General features: G+C 44.1%; 4 protein-coding genes and 1 pseudogene across 7 annotated transcripts; 1 reads left to right on the top strand and 4 right to left on the bottom strand.

The window, feature by feature from the left end:
* Nucleotides 1-120: 120 nt before the first annotated feature.
* Nucleotides 121-2,826, bottom strand: LOC124004101. Its single transcript, XM_046312887.1, has 2 exons — nucleotides 2,585-2,826; nucleotides 121-2,333 (listed from the first exon to the last, which is right to left on the bottom strand). The coding sequence occupies exon 2, from the start codon at nucleotides 2,151-2,153 to the stop codon at nucleotides 1,005-1,007; it is 1,149 nt and encodes a 382-aa protein (XP_046168843.1). The 5' UTR covers nucleotides 2,154-2,333; nucleotides 2,585-2,826; the 3' UTR covers nucleotides 121-1,004.
* Nucleotides 2,827-4,395: 1,569 nt separating this feature from the next.
* Nucleotides 4,396-5,736, top strand: LOC124004347 (olfactory receptor class A-like protein 4). Its single transcript, XM_046313183.1, has 2 exons — nucleotides 4,396-4,503; nucleotides 4,636-5,736. The coding sequence occupies exons 1-2, from the start codon at nucleotides 4,417-4,419 to the stop codon at nucleotides 5,632-5,634; spliced, it is 1,086 nt and encodes a 361-aa protein (XP_046169139.1). The 5' UTR covers nucleotides 4,396-4,416; the 3' UTR covers nucleotides 5,635-5,736.
* Nucleotides 5,737-6,409: 673 nt separating this feature from the next.
* LOC124004173 lies at nucleotides 6,410-8,684 on the bottom strand (annotated as a pseudogene).
* A 613-nt stretch (nucleotides 8,685-9,297) lies between these two features.
* On the bottom strand, nucleotides 9,298-12,528 carry LOC124003176 (cyclin-L2-like). Of its 4 annotated transcripts, none has more exons than XR_006833193.1 (10): nucleotides 12,123-12,528; nucleotides 11,840-11,914; nucleotides 11,538-11,647; nucleotides 11,404-11,455; nucleotides 11,024-11,088; nucleotides 10,796-10,895; nucleotides 10,290-10,548; nucleotides 9,949-10,040; nucleotides 9,754-9,819; nucleotides 9,298-9,664 (listed from the first exon to the last, which is right to left on the bottom strand). XR_006833193.1 is itself a non-coding variant. In XM_046311250.1 (8 exons), the coding sequence occupies exons 1-8, from the start codon at nucleotides 12,366-12,368 to the stop codon at nucleotides 9,958-9,960; spliced, it is 1,059 nt and encodes a 352-aa protein (XP_046167206.1). In that variant the 5' UTR covers nucleotides 12,369-12,511; the 3' UTR covers nucleotides 9,948-9,957. The 4 variants fall into 4 exon arrangements, 1 of the variants encoding a protein (XP_046167206.1); XR_006833194.1 differs by having other exon boundaries at nucleotides 11,335-11,455; nucleotides 12,167-12,510; XR_006833192.1 differs by having other exon boundaries at nucleotides 11,335-11,455; nucleotides 12,123-12,507.
* A 370-nt stretch (nucleotides 12,529-12,898) lies between these two features.
* LOC124003175 (von Willebrand factor A domain-containing protein 1-like) lies at nucleotides 12,899-23,031 on the bottom strand. The gene is made up of 5 exons (XM_046311248.1): nucleotides 22,758-23,031; nucleotides 19,437-19,988; nucleotides 18,812-19,129; nucleotides 18,360-18,635; nucleotides 12,899-17,981 (listed from the first exon to the last, which is right to left on the bottom strand). The coding sequence occupies exons 1-5, from the start codon at nucleotides 22,912-22,914 to the stop codon at nucleotides 17,638-17,640; spliced, it is 1,647 nt and encodes a 548-aa protein (XP_046167204.1). The 5' UTR covers nucleotides 22,915-23,031; the 3' UTR covers nucleotides 12,899-17,637.
* Between the last annotated feature and the right edge of the window lie 735 nt (nucleotides 23,032-23,766).

Genomic DNA, 23,766 nt, shown 5'->3' with positions numbered 1-23,766 from the left:
CTTTTCCAGTCTGACCCGACCAGTCCTCAAGCCCTGATGATGCTGGAAAACAGGCTGCAACTGTGCCACATGTATCCGTTATTAATTGCACACAGTCTAGGCATAGGCATCAATATTTTATTTGTACGATGGATGGATGGACGGATAGATACAAATATTAATAATATTTTCTGTACACGGGTACACATACACACATATTCTGTGTGTTTTATTGATTCCACGGAGCCTCCTAAAATAGAGGTTTGGTACAGTATTTGGCAGACCAGCCTGTTGAAGGTCTATGACATACAGCCATCTCTACAGCCATGACAAGATATGGCAATAGGAATCATTCTAGGCTGCCTGGGGGTTAATTGTTGACATTAATTAAATGAATCCTCTCTGAGGTAAAAATGAAGAAAGCACTAATTAAATTACCTACTGTGCTTGCACTTATTATTTGGCACTTAACAGAGGTAATCATAACCAATCTATAACTGGGCTCCAAGAAAATAGAGACATCTTTAGAAATACTGGTTTATACTGGTTGGGACACATTTATTTTTCCTCTGCTCAACTGTAGACAATGTTTCACTCTTAGGTAGGCCTACCGACTACCATCTTACTATCTCTAACACAGCACACGTTGATTACTAGCAGAAAGGCTAATGAGATAAATACACATGAGAGGAAAATATGCACACACAAACAGAGATGTAATTATCTGAGCCCTATCATTTGAAAAGTATTTAATAGTATTTGAAAGTGTGGTGGTCTATTCTGCCTATTCTAGTTCATCGTTCTTCCACAAGCTTGCACAGGTATGATGTATTTTAGTCGTGTGTAAGGTGCGATGCCCTGAATCTCTGTGAGATTTTATTATGTGTGTGTGGTTGTTCAATCACAGTATGTTACATACATGTATTTTTAGTGTATTGATTTAGATGGGGAGTAAAATAAATTTGTGTGATATTGCTTAACAAGGATACAAGTGTGTGCCCGTGTGTGTGCGTGCGTGAGTGACATTAGTGGTGAGAGTGTGTGTGGTATGTGGAGTGTGAGTGCTGTGTCGTGGGGCTCATGATGTTCTCAGTGATGTATGCCACCAACAGGCAGATGATGACCAGCATCACACAGATGGCTCCTCCCACTGTTGTCATTGCGATCACAATGTCCTGCATGCCCAATGGTGAGACGGTGAACTCCAAGCAGTCTCCCAGGTCCTGTCTTTGGCCTGCTCCTCCTGAGTGGGGCGGTGGGGTCAGGGTGGAGGCCAGCGGATGTAGGCAGATGCGGTAGGGGACGTTCTCATGGAGCTCAGTCAGCAGGAAGTCCCTGCAACCGGAGCCAAGATGAAGACCAGCGCACTCAAACTGGGTGTAGCTCCCATTCCACCAGCAGCTCAGCGCAAACCCACCTCTTCTGACCCGTCGTCCACTGAATACCCTCTTTAGTGGTGCAATCAAAATCCTGCTCTCTACCCCAAGCTCTGTCCTAGGGGCCCCTTTCTGTCCCTCTACAATTGTTCCTCTAGTCTTAGTCTCTTGTTTATCTAGGTCATGTCTAGCTGTGTTTCCTTTTGTTGTCCCTTGAGCCTCTCCCCTCAGACCTTCGTATGTCCACTGTAGCAGCACGCTACCATTGGTCAGAATGTTGGCCACCAGGGACCCTCCTGGAGACGGAACAGTCCGGCAGTCTCCATGATGACACCTGAACCCCTGCTGTGTGTGTCGAAAACACAACCTCCCCCCGATTCCCCCATCTGTTACCCGGTAGGCACATATTGGTGCCACTTCTCCCTCCATGGCCATGACCCACCTTGTTTCACCTTGCACATGGTCTGGCCTGCCAGATATCACAGTGGTTCCTGTATTGCCTCTGCTGGTGTTGATGGATGAAGTGCCATTCCTATAGCTGAGGTCCCCCTCCAGCTTTGGTGTGCTCATAGTTTCATTCTTACTGAAATAATCAATACCGTAGTTATGGTGTTGGCCAGAGTTTGGGGAGACATCCACGTCCTTCTCGCTTCCCTCGTCTGATGAAGCTGCTGACGCTGATGGTAATTGCGCATCGCGGCCGCCGCGTGTCTGGTTGGAAACTGCGATTGTTGCGCGACACAGACAGAGAAGCACTGCCGAGAAGGCGACCAGGGACAGCCGCGGTTGGCCTCTCATGTCTTCCCGTTTTACAGGTCCACTCTCACTGTATTTAGTGCAAATTGATAGTGGACTGCGCCTTTACTGTCAGCGGAGATCCGAGGCGAGAAAGAGAGGTACCGGGGCATGTGGCTTCCATAACAGTCTTACACCAACAATGCGGTGTAGCCTCTCACCGGTGCAGAGCACGAAAACAATCTGCAACAAAAGCAGACAGTAACAATCATATACCTAGTTGGATGATTGATAGTTTACAATCCACACTATTAGAGAATGAGCCAGACTGCTATCACTTGGATACGCATGCTTGATCTGTTTATCCATACACGTAATGTTAGTTATGCACACAACTAAACCAACCAATAAATAGGTCACATCGCTGATTACAATTGTTAATGTAACGGAAATCAATGTAAGATGCATTTTGGCTATTTGAGAAAATAACTTACGTCTGGGTTTTCGAGAACGAGGACCGCGGCAGTTATATTTTTAATCACATTTGGCCCAGTCTTGTCCTCCTTTCTTTGATGGTTGTTGTGAGGAAGTGTGTGTTTGTGTGTGTCTGTCAGAATGTTTGTAGCCTAGTCATCAGCAGTCAATTACATCATGAGTCATCATTTCAAATCCCCACTCCAATCTTAATTTCCCTGACACCATTTCCGTTACTTTTTCGTGCCTTTCCATCCTTCCTTCCACCCATCCGTCCTTCCTCCCTCTCCTCTTTCCCACATTTGGTGTTAGGCTGTATGTAGTCTTCAAGGCTGATGTGTGTAGTCTTTTGTTCATTTTATCAAGGCAGTTTATTGGAAATGGATTAGAGGATATTGTCTTGTGCATCTTTATCCTGTAAAACAAATGTCCTATTTTCAGGGGAAAAAAATGTATTGTAGAAGACTATGCAACTTGCAGCAATTAACTCTGGTAACAGTTTTTAACACATTAATGAGATTAGTATATGTTACTTACGCTGACATTTGAATATTGTCAGTGGTAACCCAGGGCTGTAGTTGGTTTTGGTGTGATGCTATTTCCGAACCTACAGCGACCTCAAGTGGTAATAGTTGATAATAGGTCGATAACGTTCCACAATATTCTGGCGCAAGTTAAACGGCAGACTTTGTAGAGAGCTAGATTTCTTTAGCACACACTGAAACACTTCTGAAGATTTTCGGAAACATTCATTTCTGGTTAGATGTACAACCTCTTATAACCTCTTTAAAATAATATCATCGTTAGAACGATCAGATCATTGTTAACCAGAGCTCGATTACAATGAGAGGAGCCTAATCATCATATAGGTAATACAACCCGAAGTCTAACAACACCTACTGGCAGATATAATGGTCACAAAAAGCTTCATATATATGAAGATCTTGAATTTGAGAGTATTTCATTTTAATTTCTGATCAATTCGACTCAGCAGTTCACTGACAAGGTTATTGAAGATAATGATTATATTTCCATTCCCAAAAGGAAACAATAGGCAAGCTAGTAGGGCCAAGGGAGAGGACAGGAACCGTGTGATTAATGAATAATACTGCAGCATCAGTGGATGGGAGGGTTTTAATAAGACCCCTGGGAAGCCCCTGGGGTATGCTGGGTAAATTAGTCTGATGATGCCTCTCTACATCTGAACAATGGGAGCTAACAATGAGGGGATAGAGACACTCATGGGATGGGGCACAAACAAATGGATTATAACATAACACACAAACATCTAAATATACATGTATGGGCCAACAGATATCTGACACAATAACATACCCCTGTTAAAATAGGAAGATTTCACCATGTTTTATTTGTTTGAATTAACCATTTACAGCCAGCTGTGTAACAGGGCAAAAAAATAAATACAAGTCTGGACACCCACTGAAATGAGCTGTATATCTTTATGGTCTCAGGTGTTAATCAGCCTCACATTTCTTGTAGATGTGGCCTGTCTGTGGGGTATGAGTTGATAAGAGGTGTGTGTTTTTGCAGTTGGCCAATGGAGTGAAAAATCTGCATGCCTTAGCAGCAGGTAAGGGCATGGTATCTAGGCGACAAATTATTGGAGTAAATTGACCCTGAGCTGGGTCAGCAACGGTATGGCTTTGTTTGTGTATGAGTGTGTGTGTGTCTATATAAATAGTTCACAATGAACAGGATAAAGGCAGATATACAATGGATACCCTGGTAGAGTAACAGAGTAGGGAGAGTAGCTCTCACCACTCTTGATAGTTGAGACACATCCATGCAATGAATAAGAAATAAATAGTGGCGCCATGCTTAGGACGATGCGATGTCGGAGGTCCTCACTGTAGATGCTATTCTGTTTGGGTTTCTGGTCTTCTCTGGCATCCTGGGAAACATACTGGTCATCCATGTGGTGAGGGGAGAACTATCAAAAAAATAAATGGAACCCTAACTGCCGATAGCCATGGAATATCAGCTTAAGAGGACATCACACAGTGTTAAGTGTAATAATTAATTATACTCTCTCTCTCTCCCTCTCTCTCAGGTGTTCCAGTCGGCCATTGGAAATTTGTCTCGTCGGCTCCCTCCCTCTGACATCATCCTGGTGAACCTGTCGCTGGCCAACCTGCTGACTTCTCTGTTCCGCACGGTACCCATCTTTGTGTCTGATCTGGGTCTGGACGTGTCACTGTCCCAGGGCTGGTGCCGCCTCTTCATGTTGCTGTGGGTGTGGTGGCGGGCCGTGGGCTGCTGGGTCACTCTGACCCTCAGTGCCTTCCACTGTGCCACCCTGAAGCGACAGCATGTGGCCATGGGCCCCCTTGCACAGGAGCATGAGAGGAGGAAGGTGTGGGTGGCTCTGGGGCTTGTCTGGGGACTCAATCTCGCCTTTTCCCTGCCAGCGCTGGTTTACACCACACATGTCCAAGGCAATGCCACAGTGGAGCTGATGGTGATCAGCTGCACCACCAGGCCCCTGCTGGGCTGTATGTGGGAATTCCCCTCGGAGGAGCAGGGCTCGGCCTTCGCCTCCACCTCCCTGGTCCTCAATGAGGTGGTTCCCCTGATGCTGATGGTGGGCACCAACCTGGCTACGCTGCACTCGCTGGCCAAACACATCCGGGCCGTCACCTCGGTAGGCGAGGCAGGGGGAGGGACGCATGGCGAGCTGGACAGACATGTGTCCAGTGAACGCAAGGCCAGTCATGTGATTATGTTGCTTGTGATGCTGTTTGTGGTGTGCTGGGTCCTGCAAGTTGCCGCGGTGACATACTATAACCATAACAGGGGGCACCATGCGGAGGAGCTGCTGACTGTGGCCCACTTCTCTGCTTCTGTGTTTGTGGGCTTCAGTCCCATGGTGGTGGCTCTGGGACACGGCAAGCTGAGGAGGAGGATCATGAGGATGATCGCTGGCTGTGCTGACAGAGTGAAATGTCAACAGGAGAAAATAACAGATGAAATCAAATCTCCAGACACAAGGGAGACGACTGCAAAACAAACCGTTTTCACTATTCAGAAGGAGAGAGAGGTTATCAAATAAGAGGAGAGAGTTAAAGCAAATAAATGAATGAATTAATTAATTAAGGCATACCACTGTATGGAATCATTAATTAACCAATGCTTACCTCCCCTTCAGTCTGTGTTTAAATGTCAACATGTATATAAAACCCTGTCTAAATATGTAATAACCCACCCAATAAATACCATACTACTTTTAAAGTATTGGAATGTTTAAGATCTTCTACATTTGGAGTATTGAAATATTCTGAAGTTTGTGAAACTCTGATGTAGAGGAACCTCAGTGCATAAACTGTCTCAGAGGCTGGGAGATTTGACTGTTTATTAAAGAGCAAACAAGTCAGAACATGTAACAACAACTATCTACAGCTAGGAGTGCCCTCTTAAGTACACTCAATACACCAAAAACATTCTCTCACTCACAAAAAGTCAGCTTACCAGAAATAAGTTGTGTTAATGTAGTCTCACTGACAAGTACAGAGTATCACATTTTATTTCAATTAAGAAGTCAACAAGCTTTACTACAAAACCCCTCCAAACAAGTGACAGTGCTCTCCCTCAGTACTGATCATTGCATCCTTAGAAATGGTCATAAAAATGAATGCGTTTGTCTCTCATAGTGGCCATATTAAAAACAGCCTGCCTAAGAAAGAGGATCAAAATGGATGCCAATGGTTAGAGGAATGCTAACAACCATATAATTCTATGTTACTGTTAGGCTGAGGGCAAGTATAATATCTTTCCACTGACTTCCCCATTGTGTCAGTTGCAGTGTGTGTGTCAGAGTGTGGGCTCTGTCAGTGAGTAAGAATAGACTTAATGACAGCACGCACTGCCAGCACGATGGGCGAAATGGCATTGAAGACGGTGTTGGCAAAGCGAGCTGTAACCAGGAGGAACTCGGCTGACAAACCTTGTGTCACGGTTTTCTTCTGTTGAAGGAAAGGCGGACCAAAACGCAGCGTGGTTTGTGTTCATATTGATATTTAATTAAAGAAAGTACTGAACGCTGAATACAAAAACAACCGTGACGCTAAATGAGAACTGTGCTGACACAAGCAATCAACATAGACAATCACCCACCAACAAACAGTGCAACCCAGGCCACCTAAGTATGATTCTCAATCAGAGACAACTAATGACACCTGCCTCTGATTGAGAACCATACTAGGCCGAAACATACAAATCCCCAAATCATAGAAAAATAAACATAGACTGCCCACCCAACTCACGCCCTGACCATACTAAATAAATACAAAACAAAGGAAATAAAGGTCAGAACATGACACCTTGGTTGTAGTTAAAGTAGTTTATAGAGATGAGGCTGGTTCCCCAAGACCCATTGAAGAGCATTATGAGGGCTGGAATCACCTAGAGAAAGAGCGAGGGCAGGGAGGGGAAATACTGTGAAACTATTTACCTGTTTTCTTCTTCTCTTAGCATAAGGGTCATAAAACATACACATAAACATGCATTTTCTGTAATAACACTGTTTATTAAAATCGAATCTGGATCATCACTCAATCAATCAAATGTATTTATAAAGCCTTTTTTTTATATCAGCAGATGTCACAGAGTGCTATACAGAAACACCTTGGTAACCCATAAGCAATTTTTTCCCACATTCCTCATGTTACAGGTACTTCTCCATCCTTCCATCCATAGTAAGCAGGGTACCTTTAACATGGCATAATTCTGAATCCTGTCCAGCCTCTCTCACCTTGGCAGCTCGTCTCTCGGACGGTACCCTCTTCAGGGCGGGTGCGTCCGTGGTCATGTGTGTGGGGTAGCGGGTCCTGCTATGGGCGTAGAGCGTGTAGAGGGAGGCCAGGTTGTTGATGGCCATCAGCATAATGGGCACTGTCTTGTGGATCACCATGGAGGTGGTGGCTTAGGCCAGGCCCGCGTAGCTGGAGGGGAAGTTCCACAAACAGCCCAGCAGGGTGTGTGTTGTGCTGTTGAACAACATCAGGTTCTGCATGGGAGGGGGAGGAGAGAGGAGGTGAGAAGAGGGGAGGGGAGGAGAAGATAGGAGAAAAGAGGAGAGGGGTGGGAAGTGTTGGAGGGGAGAGGACAGGAGAGGAGACAAGGCAGGGAATACAAAAAGGCAGGTCCTAATCCAGGCACTTGTCATCTCCCGTCTGGATTACTGCAACTCGCTGTTGGCTGGGCTCCCTGCCTGTGCCATTAAACCCCTACAACTCATCCAGAACGCCGCAGCCCGTTTGGTGTTCAACCTTCCCAAGTTCTCTCACGTCACCCCGCTCCTCCGCTCTCTCCACTGGCTTCCAGTTGAAGCTCGCATCCGCTACAAGACCATGGTGCTTGCCTACGGAGCTGTGAGGGGAACGGCACCTCAGTCTCTGGAGGAGGACAGCTACAGAGAGAGAGCTGGGTGTCAGTTTTTGTGTGTGTCTGTGTGTGTGTACACAATAGTGTCAACCGGAACAATACTAATTCCAGTAATTATGGCATGGTATATTGTCAGCTTGCTTTCATTTCACATAGCATATCTCCAATCACAGACCACACCACCCTCCCTTGCGCTTGCATTTTAAACTACCATTCCTCAAAGATCAGCCCAAAACCCTCTGATATTTACATTTACATTTAATTCATTTAGCAGACGCTCTTATCCAGAGCGACTTACAAATTCTTAAATACCAAATCCTATAATCACAAACCTTTTACTTAGAGCCCAAACCACACACAATCCCCATACCTGCCTCACCCTTGTCTCGAGCACCCACATAAAGCCATTATTCTTCAGCATCCTCTACTCCAGTGCTTGACACCTGTCCCAGACCAACCCAGCTCCAGGTCAGTGATGACCAGCAGGGCGTTCCTCAGGACAGACATGAGCAGGTTGGAGAGGGCCATGTTCACCAGGTTGATGTCTGAGTTATGTACTCCACTGGGGTCTTTGAACACATCCTCCGCGATCACACCAACCACTGTGGTGTAAACTGTGATACCCAGCAGGATCAGAATAATGTAGAAGGCGGTCTGAGTGGGAGACATGGTGACACAGAGCTCCATCCCCACCGGCCCCTGCCCTCTCAACTCCGACATTGGGGCCTCCATCTCAGCTAAAGAATTAGAGTGAGTCCTGGGTAGAATACTTTGTCTCTCTGCATCCTAATCCAGGGCCCTATTTTCAAAGTTTTTTTTTTTTTTAGAAGAGTGAGTAACTTTTCATGGAGTAACTTTCCCTAGTTACTCAACTAACCTCTGCTAGGCCAGAGATATTGTGGGGGGTTACAATCCCAGAGTTCAGCTACACGAGAGATTCATCAGTCAGCCTAATTAAAACATGCTTCCTTGACAGCTAGGTTCATGATCATGTCTAGCTTCCCTAGGTAGGGATGTAGAGGTGTGTTTGGTTGTGGTGCTGAATGGGTGGCAGGTAGCCTAGCAGTTAGAGGGTTGCCAGTTTGAATCCCGGGTACGACAGGAAAACCTGGCAGAACGTAAAGCTAGTAACCGGAGGGTTGTTGGTATCAAAATCCTAGAAGCCATTAAGCATGGTACTTAATCCCCCACAACAGCATCAGAACCTGTATGTATGAGTCTTTCGGAGGGTTTGGGTTAAAAGCGGAAGTCACATTTCAGTTGAACCCTGTGTGAGGTTGACCAATGAAGTGATCTAAATCACTTGATGCCATTCATAAAACAAGACAACAGATCATCTAAAAGCATTTTTATTTCAAAAATATTGTTCAGACAAAAGCTTTGGACTATGATCTTAGAGCATAGTTTCCCAAATTATAATGTAATACAAACAATCTACAAAAGTGAAAACATTGGAAAGTCTGGCTTGTATTTGGTCCATGATGTGCTGTTCCATAGGTCATTTATGATAGCTCTTCCTTGATAACACCTATGAGAGTTATCTTCTACGTGAGTATTCATCTCTCCTTCCTCTTCCCCGCTCCCTCTCCCGTTCCCGCCGACGCTCCCGCTCTTTTTCCCTTTCTCTATCCCGGCGACTGATTTTCTGGCGGTGGGTGGGAGAGACAGAGCGCAAAGGAGAAGAGACACTGCGACTGCGTCTGAAAACAGAGAGTGAAGTTGCTCTCAGAGCTGAGACTCAATATGGAGTCCGCATGAAACAGAGTAAGGCACAGTGCTTCTTCCATACCTTCTTCTGGAAGGAGACATGGACTGAGTCTCTCTTCTCTCATCACTACGACTCCCTCTTTTCTTCCTGAGAAAAAAAAAGAAGAAAAGCAAAAATAGAAGAGTCTTCATTTCATGAGGGAAAGCAGCTCCATTCAATCGCACAAATATACTCAGTACATATATCCCCATACTCCAGTAGAGGAAGAATACTTACTCGTCTCCGTTAGTGAGTTTCCGGCAGGCATTTTTTAGGGCGACTTGATTTAGGGGGAGACTCCCTGTTGGTCTGTGGTACAGCAGGCGACGCTAGGACAAAGAAAGATGAGAATAAGGAACTTTGTAGGAGGAAATAGTTAAAGTCAAAGGGTTGCTAAAGGAAATGATGAGCACATGAGACAAACAGAAGTGGAGAGGACGGTAATAATGTATATTTTTTTAAAGATGCCAGGATGCAAAAATAAGGAAATAGAAACAAAAAAACATTATATAAAACATTAAGATATCACTTATTACACAGTGTGTTTCCTATGGGTGAGTGGTGGGCGTCTGTCTCACCTGCTTTGGAGGCAGGGGAGAAGCTGGAGGGGACGTCCAGGGTGGGGGTGCCCACAGCCAGTAGTCCCCCTCCTGCCAGCTTAGCCTTGGCGATGCGTGCATCCAGGGCCAGGTGACACTGCTCCACTTCTTTTAACATACTGGGGAGGGAGACGTTGGGCAGTGAGTACAGCCTCAGGATCCGCCCACAGATCTCCCTCAGGTCCTCCTCAGACGCACCAAACAGCAGGAACCAGGGAGGCTGGTCCGGCAGAGGGATCTGCATAGAAGACGGGAGGAGGGTGAGGAATCAGACAGGTGGTCATGTTGTTGTTATGGACATCCGGGAGCTATATAGACCAGCTAATCATGTTTGCGCATATGTCCTTAGATAAAATCTTGGTTTGTGTAGTAGGTGTGCTGATATGTGCAGGTGTATAAATGACAACCTGGGATGGTATATTACTGTAAAATACCTTATGTGTTAGCATGTTTAAAGCACATAAGTGTACACTGTAGTGTCCTACCTGAAGTGTTCTGGCTGACAGGTAGATACAGGCACAGGCCACGGTCTCAGCACTGAACCTCAGGAACACATCTGTCCTCAGACTGTCATTCATGTAGTTCCTAGAAAACAGATAGCAGCAGAGAGAGGTAGAGAGCGAGATGAAAATAGATACATAAGAACTCTTCATAATATGACATGTCAAGATACACTGAGAAATGATTAAACAAAATATCAAGAAGATACTCACCAAGCTGTCTGTACCAGCTTGGTGTTCTTCTCACACTCCAGCACCTGGAGGTACATCACAATGATCTGTGACAGAGCAGCACAAAAACTGTTAGGGATGTGTTCCCAAGACCAGATGCAATGGTTATTGCCATAGACAAGATAATCTGTTAGGCATGTTATGGTAATACAAATCCAAGCCTACAATAGCAATCGCAACAAACCAGTAGAGCAAACAGGGCCTAAACCACAGTGGTTATCAATTGTCCTGTTTTAGATCAAATGCGCCACGGAATGTATTGAAGGTGGTGAGGTAAGGAGTCTGCTGCTTGCCTTGTGGGGGTGTTTGACATGCACACAGAAGCCCAGCTCCTTCAGTACTCTCCTCTCTGTCTTGATTACCTGAGCCTTGGCACTGATGTAGCTGGCATCCAAAGGCATGGGGACCTGGGCCCTGGAAGATACACATGGTTAGCGATATACAGAATACCGCAAGAGGGTTGGGAGAACTGGAAGAGTAGTTCAGAACCCCTTACCTTTTGCCTTTGCTGTGTTTGAGGTGGTAGAACACATTGAGAACATCTCGTACCCTGCGCGGTTCCTCCTCGATCTTTGAAGCCAGGTGCACACAAGCCATGGCAACCATCTGGAAAGAGACAGGCAGGGAGGTAGATGGGTATTTTGAGAAGGGGAAAGAGGACAAATAGCATCATGAGATTAGTTTGTCACAGCAACAGTGTGAACAAATAGTAAAGGGGTGAATGTTTGTGCTAAGTCTGATAAAGGACTTTTGCAGTGGAACTGGTTGCCAAACAGAGCATGATAGTGAGGGTCCTACCTCTGCACAGTGTCTGACGAACGATTTGCAATAGTAGAACCTCTGGAAAAGGATCTGCCCCGTGGCCATGGCTACCTGGAGAGAACGTTTATCGATTAACTTGCTAACTACGATTTAAATCCATCGCATGGCCTGCCTCATTGGTAAACAACATGCGTCTTTAACTTAGCTGTTGATTCTAGACATGGTCTCGTGTTTGACCTGTACAATTAGATTTGTCTGACTTTGATTGCAAATTCTACTTAACTTCGGCACAATAGTTAGCTAGATAGCTGTTACCAACCTGCGGGAGTCTAAGCAGAATACCCGCGGCCTGTATCAACTCACAGCTCCGCATCCGCAGCTGCTCCTCGGTATCCGCGGAGAGCCCATGTTCAGCGGACGGACTCTGCTGTAGTCGCTCCAGTGGCAGGAGACAGTTATCTAAAGTTAGGGTTACACCAGAGTATATCTTATCCCCTATAAGAATACCCTCCCCGGGAATTCTCAAGTCTTCTGCCGCCATCACATATTCAATAGTCGGTTGCATGACACCAGGCAAGACCGAGGCCCAGTCCAGCACGGGACTCCAGTACAGCCTCTACCGATTGGATGGGCCGTATGTAAACCGCGCCCCTTGCTATTCTTCATACGGGTTGTGGTTGGTTATTGTTGTCTTGAATTTCGTTTCGTAAACCAATAATAGCAGTATCTTTTAAACGGGTGTAAGCGGTTAATTTTTATTTCTGCAAATTCCGGTGTTTCATCGTTTTGTCAAAGTTTGCATTGTTTTAATACCATGTTATTTATAAGCGTGTTGCAGTTGAAAAGGTTATTTTCTCTTGAGGGAAGAGCCTATCATTGATAAAATGGACTCACTTGTGTAAAAATAATTGCCGTTTAATAGGCTAAATCTTAATGCAGATCAATTTATGTTGGGGCAGCAAGGCTACAGCATGTGACAATCGTGTCTAGAGATATTAATGGTCATACTGTACCTGACAACAATCATGCAGTTGCCTGTGTGTGTGTGTTGTATTGATTTTTACACTCCAAAATAAAATTACTTAAAAAAGGAGAAGCAATTCACACTCGTTTTATTACCTCATATGATATTAACATTGAGTACATAGAATACAAGGGTCGTTCCACTTAAAAAAGTACAAGAAAGTATTTCGACACCCACCATCTCAGATTGTATTTAAATAATTTCTGTAGATAGAAAAAAAATAGATTAGCAATCCTGCAAAATTATTTAGTTGATCTCTGAGAAATTCATCTAATTGATTGCACCCAAATTGGCCATTTAAATGTATAAGATTCGAATAATATTCAATAAATATAGTACTTCAAATCCGATTTCCACCAAATATTTTACTATCAATGAAATACACATGACGAATCTCAAAAGCCACCCACGGACACCCCACACCAAAACCACCCCAACAACGAGTATATATTATCAGTTCTCTATGTCTGAAAAGTAGTATGGAGCTGCGGCTCGGAGTATTGTTTCTTTATCCTATGTAATGAATTCTCAGTGAATTTGGTGATGTCCCCCGTTTATAAAAATCAATAACTGAAGTCGTTAGGTTTATGTGCAATTATACATCCTGATACTACCAGGTTCGGACCACTAGATGGTGCTGTTCCTGCTATTAGGTGATTTTTTTACAAATCCCCTCAACGTTGGTTTCCTTACCAGGTAAACACTAAAATTTCTAGCATTTGTGGCACAAATCCAATGCAAGTCAATGGTACCCATATTAGCATGTTCACACTTCATGTCCAAATCATCCTAATGTACCAAAACATGTATTGTGTAACTCAATAGCTAGGTTTCCATCCAATTGGCAACAGATTTTCATGTGAATATTCTAAAATACACATAAAGAAAATATGCACATTTTCCCACCTGTGGTGTATTTCCACCAAACTGACTTGTTTCCAAAAAAACAATTAGTAGGTGATGGCTTAGTGCACACAAAATGTAGTTTTTCACTCAAGTTTTCATATACGGAATAAATGTTTTCAATGTGGCATTTTCCATCAATAGTTTTGTCAACAAAACATGCACTCTTTAGCCAACAACTTTCAGTGCGGGTAGGCTGTGGAGATAGTCTACATGATGAGATTATTATGGATAAGAGACAGAATATTTTTATTTGTCAAACGGCAGTCAAGCATCGATCATCATGTCACCAGAATAAGACCTTCAATATTTATTGGAAAAGAGCATCAAAGTCATCACTCTACTGTGCACTTTCACCACCCTGTGAAGTTCATGATAATTTATTTAATCTGTAGCCTAATAAACAGCATGCTTTCCAGAGTCATAGTGGGAAGAGTCCTAGGGCTGTTATGGTGACCATAATACCGCTTTGTTAACTGTTCAACACAGAATAGCCACACAATAGCCACACGCACTCCCTTAAATCTTTGGAGAAAATATATTTTCTATTTTATTCAATTGGTTTCTTCATACTATAAAATAATGTAATGGAATTCTAAGAAAATCGTGTCTGCTAAATTAACTAGCCATATCAGGGCCTAACACAAGGACAACTCAAGAGTATGCTATTCTGTTGTTTTGAAATCTGTCTAAAATAAATAATGGATTTATTGTGATGGTGTAGGTTGTATTACATGGATTTATTAGACTTTTTAAAATGTAGATGTTCCAAAGGTCTGCATCAGTGGAGGAGCTAGGAGATGCTAAATGTGTTTATGTTAATTAATGGTCAATTACTGTGAGACCGGCAGTTATTCGCTTGACAATCACAGCTGACAAAATGTCATGACCACCACAACCCTAGCGAGGACCACACACCATATCACTTTGTGACTCTAAGTTTACTTCAATATGATGGATATTTGTAATTTGCACCACCTTTTCTTGCATAATTAATTTTTCATACACAAAAAGATCCCACCATGTCGAACGAATTAATGATCCGTCTGCATTTATACAATTGTAACGAAACTTCCTGTTTCCATCACAGCTGTCATGTTTTTTAAATTTTTATATTTAGGACTTTACTGGCCTAAAAATTGTGTATGGAAATGTGGTTCCTGTTATTAGTTACAGATGATTTGGATATGAAGTGTAAAAATGCTAATATAGGTACCGTTGACTTGCATTGGATATGTGCCACAAATGCTAAAAAGAAACAGTGGCTCGGTAAACAAAACCAAAGCATCGGTTGCCTTGTCCATAAACTGCTTACAGGGTAAGGAAACCAATACGTCAGTGCGTCAGTTTGAGATTTGGGTGAACTATCCCTTTATTAACATTGAGGCTGCATATAGTTGTTGGAGGTGAGATTGGCGCAGAGGAGGCTGGTGGGAGGAGATATAGAAGGTAGGGCTCATTATACTGGCTGGAATGGAATGAATGAAATGGTACCAAACACATGGAAACAACCGGTTGGACTCCGTTCCATTGATTCCATCCCGGCCATTACAATGTGTCCGTCCTCCTATGGTTCCTTCCACCAGCCTTCTCTGGATTGTCGTGGGGTGTGGGGAGTCTGTGGGTGACGTTTGACAATTTCTTTGGATTCCTCGTGTTTTACTCATTGTTAGAAAAAAGTTTTGGATGTTAGGTACTATATTTATTAAATATTATATGAATCCTATTCATTTAAATGGCCAATTTGGATGGAATCAATTAGTTTATTTTCTCAGAGATCAAATTATATTTCAACAAAATATTGTTGCTGGAATGCTTATCTAATCTGTTTTTTTTTTTACTACAGAAACTATTTCGGAACAATCTGAGATGGTTTGTGTCATGGCTTGCTGATATTACATGGAACAACCCAGAAAATGAGATGTTTTCCTGTTTTCAGATATTGCAATTTATCTACCCTCTCTATATGAGACCAATGCATTGCTGTTCAATTGGAAAATGGACTTAGTTTTTTGCATTATATTCACACTTAGGGGTGTACTGTGCAGCAGAGAAAGAGTTGAAAAAGTTGAACATTGGCCTGATTGTCACAGTCTGTGGTAAAATATGTGTCCCACTAGATGGCGATCTTCACAAGCAAGTTCACAAGAGCCAGGCTGATGGGTTCATATGTGGACTGCAGCCTATTATGTGGAAGCTAAACTGAAAACTGAATATAAAAAATATGTGAGAAAGCATACAAGTACATTTTGATTTTACATCTTCTTTATGAAGTAAATATAGTTATATATTTTTTTAATCAGAAATAGTTCAAATGCCTATGTGTAACAGCATGCCCACACTATGACCAGATGGATGATGGGAGAGAAGTTAGGAGGTTCTATGTCTTCTTTGTTCCCCTCTAGCCACCCTTATTTCTCTTCATCCTCATCCACCTATCCCCCATCAGTGGCAATCCTTCTCATTGGAAACAGAGAAATGGAATCCATCCATTTGGATCACAACAGCTCTATGCTGAAGCTGCACTTCTTTATCTTGACCCAGGACCTCTCTTCCTTATGAAATGACAACATAATCCACTTACATGGCCTTCAGAAAGTATTCATACCTCTACTTATTACACATTTTGTTGTGTTACAGCTTGAATTCTAAATGGCTTAAATGTATTGTCTACATGCAATGCCCCATAATAACAAAGTGAAAACATATTTTTAGACATTTTCGAAAATGAAATACAAAAATATTATTTTCAAATGTTTTCATGCTTTGTCAAATTGGCTCTTAATCGTTGCTTGGCAACCATTTTCAGGTCTTTTTTTCCAAATAGATTTAAGTCAAAACTGTAACTCAGCCACTCAGGAACATTCACTTTCTTCTTGATAAGCAACTCCAGTGTAGATTTGGATTTGTGTTTTAGGTTATTGTCCTGCTGAAAGGTGAATTCCTCTCACAGTGTCCAGTGGAAAGCAGACTGACAAAGGATTTTGCCTGTGCTTAGCTCCATTACGTTTATTTTTTATCCTGAAAAATCCCCCAGTCCTTAACGATTACAAGCATACCCCTAACATGATGCAGCCACCACAATTATGCTTGAAAATATGGAGCGTGGTAGTCAGTAGTGTGTTGTATTAGATTTGCCGCAAACATAACACTTTGTCTTGAGACAAAAATGTAATTGCTTGCAGTATTACTTTAATGCCTTGTTGCAAACAGGATGCATGTTTTGGAAAATGTTTTATTCTGTACAGGCTTCCTTCTTTTCACTCTGTCAATTAGGTTAGTATTGTGGAGTAACTACAATGTTGTTGAGTCATCCTCAGTTGTCTCCTCACAGTCCTTAAACTCTGTAACTGTTTTAAAGTTACCATTGGCCTAATGGTGAAATCCCTGAGCGGTTTCCTTCCTCTCAGGCAAATGGTTAGGAAGAACGTCTGTATCTTTGTAGTACTTATTGACTCAAGACATTTCAGCTTTTAATTTTAAATAAGTTGTAAAAATGTTGAAAAACATTATGTGATATTGTGTGTAGGCCAGTGACAAAAAAAATCTAAATTTAATCCATTTAATTTTGGGCTGTAACACAACAAAATGTGGAAAAAGTCAAGGGGTGTGAATACTGGATAATCAAGTGGTTTGAAGCGACATAGAGATGTGACTCCATTGTACCACAGCATTGATGTGGCAATAAAGCACATCAAATTTCAAACATTTCCTCCACTTCAGCTCTCTGACTGCAGGCAAATCTCATTGATAACCGCAAAATACTGCTCTTTCGAAGTGAGAGAGAGAGGGAGAGAGAGAAAAAGGGGTTATTACTTTCCTGTTGCACAAGAGTGCAGTTAGACATATGAAGATGACTACTTCCTTAAAATTACAATGACTATAATGTGGCGATTCAATAAATAGTTCAAGTCCAATATAAGGCTGGGAGACCTGTGTGTGTGTGTGTCTGTGTGCGTAGTGTCAGACCAGTTTGTGTGTGTGTGGTGCAGCAGAGCCCCTCTCCCAGGGCCGTGCGGTAGACAGGTGACACACACACTCGGCTGCTGGGGGCCAGGTGTGTGAGCAGCGTGGACAAGGAGCCAGGGAGCAGGTATAGGGAAGAGGACGCAGGGCGGGAGGGGATCTCTGTCTCACCCATCTCCCAGCTGAGCCAGTACCCCCTCAGACCCTCTTCGTGGCCTCGCCACCGGACCTGCACCTCATCTCGCCCCACTGGGGTCAGCTGGAGGTCAGCCAGGGCAGGCAGCACTGAGATACACACAAAGATAGAGGACAAGTTAGTGTCTGTGATTTGTTATAAAAGCCATAAATCACAGAACGAAAAAAGAGAGGGGCCAGGCCCAAAGGTAAAAGTGGGAGGGATGGACTCCTTATAAATGACTACGATAAATACACAGAGTATACAAAACCTTAAAAACACCTGCTCTTTCCATGACATAGACTGACGAGGTGAATCCACGTGAAAGCTATGATCCCTTATTGATGCCACATGTTAAATCCACTTCAATCAGTGTAGATGAAGAGGAGGAGACAGTTTAAAGAATGATGTTTAAGCCTTGAGACAACTGAAACATGGATTGTGTATGTCTGCCATTCAGAGGGTGAACAAAAACACACACATCTTACCCTCCTGAGTGCAGGCCTTGACAGACAAAGCCTTCTCTTTGCCAGTGGAGTACAGGGCGCTGATGGTGACCAGGTATTGTGTCTCTTGCTCTAGACCAGTGAGCAGAGTGGTATTCTGATGTCCGTGTAGCATAACCATGTGGACCTGTCCACTGGGTAGAGCGCCATACTCTATCTGGTACCTCTGGACCTGCTCAGGCTGCAGAGGACCCCAGCTCACTCGCACCCTGTCAGGACCTGAGTCTGACACCGTGACCACTGCCGGGCTCAACACCTCTAGGGTGTGTGAGAGGAGAGGACAGGGAGGAGAGGGGAGGGGGATGACAGAAAAATAAAATAGATTATTATTTTGCACAACAAATTGTTAAATAATGTAAAAACATCTATTCCAATCCCTTTCTTTCCATCCCCTCTTCCTCCTCTCCCAGTCTCTCTTCCTCCTGCCCTCTCACCGGGCAGTGTGGTGAAGTTGGCACTGAGGGTGTTGAGGTAGTCCTGGTTGGACTTTGGGGTGAGGGAGGCAGTGTAGCTGGTGTCTGGTTGCAGACCACTCAGCTTTATCCAGCTGGCATCCCCAGGGAGGGTCCGTCTGTGGTACTGCACCCCGCTGCTGGCCCCGCCACTAGGCTGACCCTTCCTGCCACCTGGCAGCATAGAATTATAGTGGACCTCATAGAAGCCTGTGTTGGCGCTGAGGACAGGACGCCACTGCAGCACGGCACTGTGGGAGGACACCTCTACCACCCGCAGGCCCTCAGCACGGATCAGCTCTAAGAGAGAGAAAGAGAGGGGGGGTGGGGGAGTGCGGGGAGATATACACCTCAGGTGGGAGTTTGCATGGACACTACAGTGGCTGCAATCTCAGGACTGTCTATAAATACTTGAGTCTGGAAACTCAGTTCTAGTCAAGTAGTATAGTCCCACCTCTGTAGTTTTAGAAGTGAAAACGGTATTTGTGCAGAATGGTTTTATACAATGCTGTGCTGTTTGAAGGGCAAATTGTCATCTTTTTCCTCTGTCTGCATCCACCCTTTGTGAGTCACTACCCCCTCTCTCCCTCCCCCCCGCCCCACACACCAATGATGGCCTCCCTCAGGTCCTCTGTGATGAGGCTGATGTCATCGATGTCCACAAAGTACAGGTGGGACTCGATGGGTGCGGTCACCACCCTCCGCAGCACCTGGTAGTTCCCGTGTCCTGTAGAGACAGCCAGCACGGACACGCCCGCCGTTCTCAACTCTGCCATTGGTACATCCACCACGCCCGGCTCTACCCCATCCGTTAGCCACACCAGCACTTTAGGGAGCTTTGTTTCATCTCCAGCTCCAGTCCTGGCTAGCAGCCCCTGCGCCAGAATGAGGGCGGCCTCTGTGTTGGTGTCCCCCTGGAGCTGCCTGGTCATCTGCAGTGCCCCCTGTAGGCCAGGCTGGGTGCTGTGGGCGTCCAGACCAAACTCCAGGTGTGGCTCAGTGCCCACCTGCAGCAACCCCACCCTTACCTGGCTCTGCCCAAGTGAGAAGGGGAGGAGAAGCTCAGACAGGAAGCGCAGCAGGCGAGAGAACTCATAGGATGACACACTTCCTGAAGAATCCAACAGGAGCAGGATGTCCCCTTCACAACAGTTCAGAGCTGAGAGAGAGAGAGAGAGAGAGAGAGAGAGAGAGAGAGAGAGAGAGAGAGAGGAGAGAGAGAGAGAGAGAGAGAGAGAGAGAGAGAGAGAGAGAGAGAGAGAGAGAGAGAGAGAGAGAGAGAGAGAGAGAGAGAGAGAGAGAGAGAGAGAGAGAGAGAGAGAGAGAGAGAGAGAGAGAGAGAGAGAGAGAGAGAGAGAGAGAGAGAGAGAGAGAGAGAGAGAGAGATCACACTAAAGCTATTTATCCCTGATACTGTATATCTACAGAGAGAATTGTAAGCAGGCATGTGGCTGCAAGCCCAGGAACAGATTCCACAAGGCAACAAAAAAACACATTGTTTGCCAATGTTATTACCTGTCGTGGTAGTTCTTTACTTGCTAATCTTCCTATGTCCAAATCTAAATATTAGCTCTTCTTTGTGTGATCAGTCAAAATAAACTTTAGACTGGGATCCAAGCCATAGAACACAGGACAACACAGGACAAGAGAGAGGAAAGGAAAGAGGGATGAAGAGACGAGTGCTAAAATATGGATAAAGGTATGGGGTTGAGAGATGACTGTCAAGGGGAGTGAGAGAAATTAAACAAATTAAAAACTGAGGATAGTTGGAAGAAACGGACATAAACTAGAGAAAGAGACAAAAACAGAGAGAGAGAGCGAGAGAAATATAAAAAGAGAGACAGAGAACATTATGTGCAGAGAATAGCCACAGTCTGGCCAGACACACTCTGATGAGCACATTATAATGGTCACTGGATCTTTATTCTCAGAAACAATTTAGCCCCAGTTGCTCTCTCAACCGTCTACATACAATAATAATTTCCAGTAAAATCTAAATCGCTTCTCCTAACACTCCAGTTTCTACACCCCAGCTTCTACTAACAAAACAAAAACACATTTGCAGTAAATTCAAATATAGTAGCTCATACATTTTCATTTGTCCTGTGTCTGACTCTGCTCTCTGCTGTGTGTTACTGGTGTGATAGAACGCCCAAGAGGCTGACTGCCAAAGCAGGTTGGCAACAGCTATACAGTATACGGTTGGTATAACAGTAGACATACCTCTGTCACCTCAGAGACAAGGGCATGTCAGATGAAACCCATCTATTTTTCCATCAGCTGTCATGACCTGTTGTAACAGGTGTATAACCCTGCAGGAATGCAGGAGCAACCCAATGATTTTGCTGTTCTAACATGCTATTGGGGTGATGCACTGACATGCTCTGGTCTAGTAAGAACAATACAGGTATCATTCAATCACAAGCTGACGCCTGATGGAGGTACAGACGCAGACGCACAGACAAAGGCATACACAGATGACTGCCATCATCCAAAGGCACATATACATATTATGCGTATTGCAGCACTTCTTCCACACATTTTATTCCACTTCCTGCAGAGCCTTTGTTACTTTTATCTCCCTTTATCCCTTTCTCCCTCTCTCTCTCTCTCTCTCTCTCTCTCTCTCTCTCTCTCTCTCTCTCTCTCTCTCTCTCTCTCTCTCTCTCTCTCTCTCTGTGTCTCTGTTCCTTTCAGAGAGCCGTCTTGGAACAACATTCCACAATCATTCAACTTTTATAGAGCGCTAGAAAATGATGGTGGTGGTAGGGAGAGAGAGGGAGGGATGAGAGGAAATGAAGGAGAACAGAGATGAGGGAGAGCAGAGCAATCAGGAGAAAGGTATCAGCCAATGTCTGAAAACAACCATACAATAGTAACTAACACAGATGGAGAGGAGAGAGGAGAAGAGAGCGAGGGAGGGATGGGAATGGAGGCAGAGGCGGTATCTCCTATTAACCCCTTATAAAATAGACAGAAGCTTAGTGAAATATTGGGAGAAAAGACAGTGCGTAAGTACTGGGAGAAAAAGAGAAGCATCATCAGAGCGAAGAGATCAAAGGGATTTACAGCTCTCTTCCCTCTGCATTCCACAGTGAGCTGTTTGTGAGCAAGAGAGACTGCGTGTGAGGGCTGTAATAGAGAAGAAGTATGGCTTTTCCTTCAAACCCGAAGTCTCTGTTTATGTAATTAAAAAGTAGCTAAAAAATCCATTAAGCTTTGTTCCCACCTTTATGACCTGCAGAAAAATGTATCCAAAGGCTTTGCTTAATATTTTTTCAAATAAACCTGAGTCATAGATCCAAATGTTTACTTTTAATTAGTTGGGGACTACCATAAGCGTGGATATATTATTACAGCTTTGTTACTGTAATTTGGCAAACAGAATGTTACCTGTTTCCAGAACAATTCTGGCCGAAGTCAGCAGGACAAATGTTTTTCTTGAAGACAGCAATATCAATGAAAGACAGAGCTTCCATTGTCTCCCTTTCAACTGTAATGCCAAGAGCTGGAAGGCTCTCTCTCTCTCTCTCTCTCTCTCTCTCTCTCTCTCTCTCTCTCTCTCTCTCTCTCTCTCTCTCTCTCTCTCTCTCTCTCTCTCTCTCTCTCTCTCTCTCACACACAAACACTTTACATGAAAAATATGAACTCTGTCAATAATACAATACACTTATACTAGACCCTGTAAATAAGTTACTATTTTGCGGATTTAGGCTATACCACACTAATAGGCCATGTGATCAGATAAATATTACGACGCATCCTAAGGTCATTGTTAGAAAAGTCATGATTATCTAATGATGTGACTGAGTATCCCGACTTTAATCAGCGCCAACTGCAGAATGGAACATTGTTGAAAATCTACAGGAAATATGCAAAAGCCATCTCTCTAACCGTGACACACCTGTATAAGGTAGGCTAAACTCACCTGCGTCAGGCACAACGCTTTGTGTGTTGCTTGGCCGGAGTAACACACCGAACAGCAAACAGGAAAATCCAAACCACCCCATCATAAATTGGATCAATACGTTATGATGATATTGACCAAACAAGTGCACCTTGGATCTTCCCATGTCACTGTCCATGTCATTGTTGTCCTTCCCTTTCACATTCCCTCGAGCTTCTCATGCGCCAAGGGATCAGTCCGTTTTTAGTTGTACAAGCCTAATTGTATCAAGGCTGAGAAGTCATTACGAACTACAACCCCCCCCCCACACACACACACACACACACACACAGGGCACTCGCGTGCGCACACGCAGACAGCGGAGACCGCGTTATCCACACTACCTCATTTAAAACGTATTAGAAGGCGCGACACTCCCACTACCACAGCACGAATTTACCCCCCTTTCCACAAGATCAACTGATAAGGAAGTGCTTCTTCGATTTCATGTCCTCCTCGGCTCTGCTACTGTTTCACCCTCCAATATATGTTGGTCCTCTACTGCCCCTTCTCTTTCCCTTTCTCAAGCGTCCTCTCCTCAACAGTCAATAGTTTTTCGGCGTCACGTTTGTTGGACTTCGACCCTGTTTCGGACATTATCCAGGATACTTCACATTAAATAGCACACGTGATTAAACCTTTATCAACTCCATTAGTAGGCTATTATGGTCGCTCTACACTCATACACTAAATGACCAAAAGTATCCTCATCGAACATATCATTCCAAAATCATGGGCATTAATCTTAGGCCTCACTCCCCCTATCTGAGATACCCAATGCAGCCCTTCACATACACACCCGTTCTGCCAGTCACATTCTGTTAAAGGTCCCCAAAGCACACACATCGCTGGGTCGCGCCTCTTTTCAATTCGCTGCAGCTAGCAACTGGAACGAGCTTCAGCAAACACTCAAACTGGGCCGTTTTATCTCCATGTCTTCATTCAAAGACTCAACCATGGACACTGACAGATATGGCTGCTTCTTGTGATG

The sequence above is a fragment of the Oncorhynchus gorbuscha genome, linkage group LG18 (assembly GCF_021184085.1).
Source record: "Oncorhynchus gorbuscha isolate QuinsamMale2020 ecotype Even-year linkage group LG18, OgorEven_v1.0, whole genome shotgun sequence".
Lineage (NCBI taxonomy): Eukaryota > Metazoa > Chordata > Actinopteri > Salmoniformes > Salmonidae > Oncorhynchus > Oncorhynchus gorbuscha.
The sequence above is the reverse complement of the archived record's forward strand: the minus strand, read 5'-3'. Positions and strand labels throughout refer to the sequence as shown.

What these genes read in the sequence shown, in the direction of transcription:
- LOC124004101 (XM_046312887.1), bottom strand. Translation starts at nt 2,153, where the DNA reads ATGAGAGGCCAACCGCGGCTGTCCCTGGTCGCCTTCTCGGCAGTGCTT.
- LOC124004347 (XM_046313183.1), top strand. Translation starts at nt 4,417, where the DNA reads ATGTCGGAGGTCCTCACTGTAGATGCTATTCTGTTTGGGTTTCTGGTC. An exon ending in ACATACTGGTCATCCATGTG is followed by an intron (nt 4,504 to 4,635) that starts GTGAGGGGAGAA and finishes CCTCTCTCTCAG; the next exon opens with GTGTTCCAGTCGGCCATTGG.
- LOC124003176 (XM_046311250.1), bottom strand. Translation starts at nt 12,368, where the DNA reads ATGCAACCGACTATTGAATATGTGATGGCGGCAGAAGACTTGAGAATT. An exon ending in AAGCTGGTACAGACAGCTTG is followed by an intron (nt 10,896 to 11,023) that starts GTGAGTATCTTC and finishes TCTGTTTTCTAG; the next exon opens with GAACTACATGAATGACAGTC. An exon ending in TGTCAGCCAGAACACTTCAG is followed by an intron (nt 10,549 to 10,795) that starts GTAGGACACTAC and finishes TCTTCTATGCAG; the next exon opens with ATCCCTCTGCCGGACCAGCC.
- LOC124003175 (XM_046311248.1), bottom strand. Translation starts at nt 22,914, where the DNA reads ATGGACAGTGACATGGGAAGATCCAAGGTGCACTTGTTTGGTCAATAT. An exon ending in CCTGAGGGAGGCCATCATTG is followed by an intron (nt 19,130 to 19,436) that starts GTGTGTGGGGCG and finishes TCTCTCTCTTAG; the next exon opens with AGCTGATCCGTGCTGAGGGC. An exon ending in CAACTTCACCACACTGCCCG is followed by an intron (nt 18,636 to 18,811) that starts GTGAGAGGGCAG and finishes CACACACCCTAG; the next exon opens with AGGTGTTGAGCCCGGCAGTG.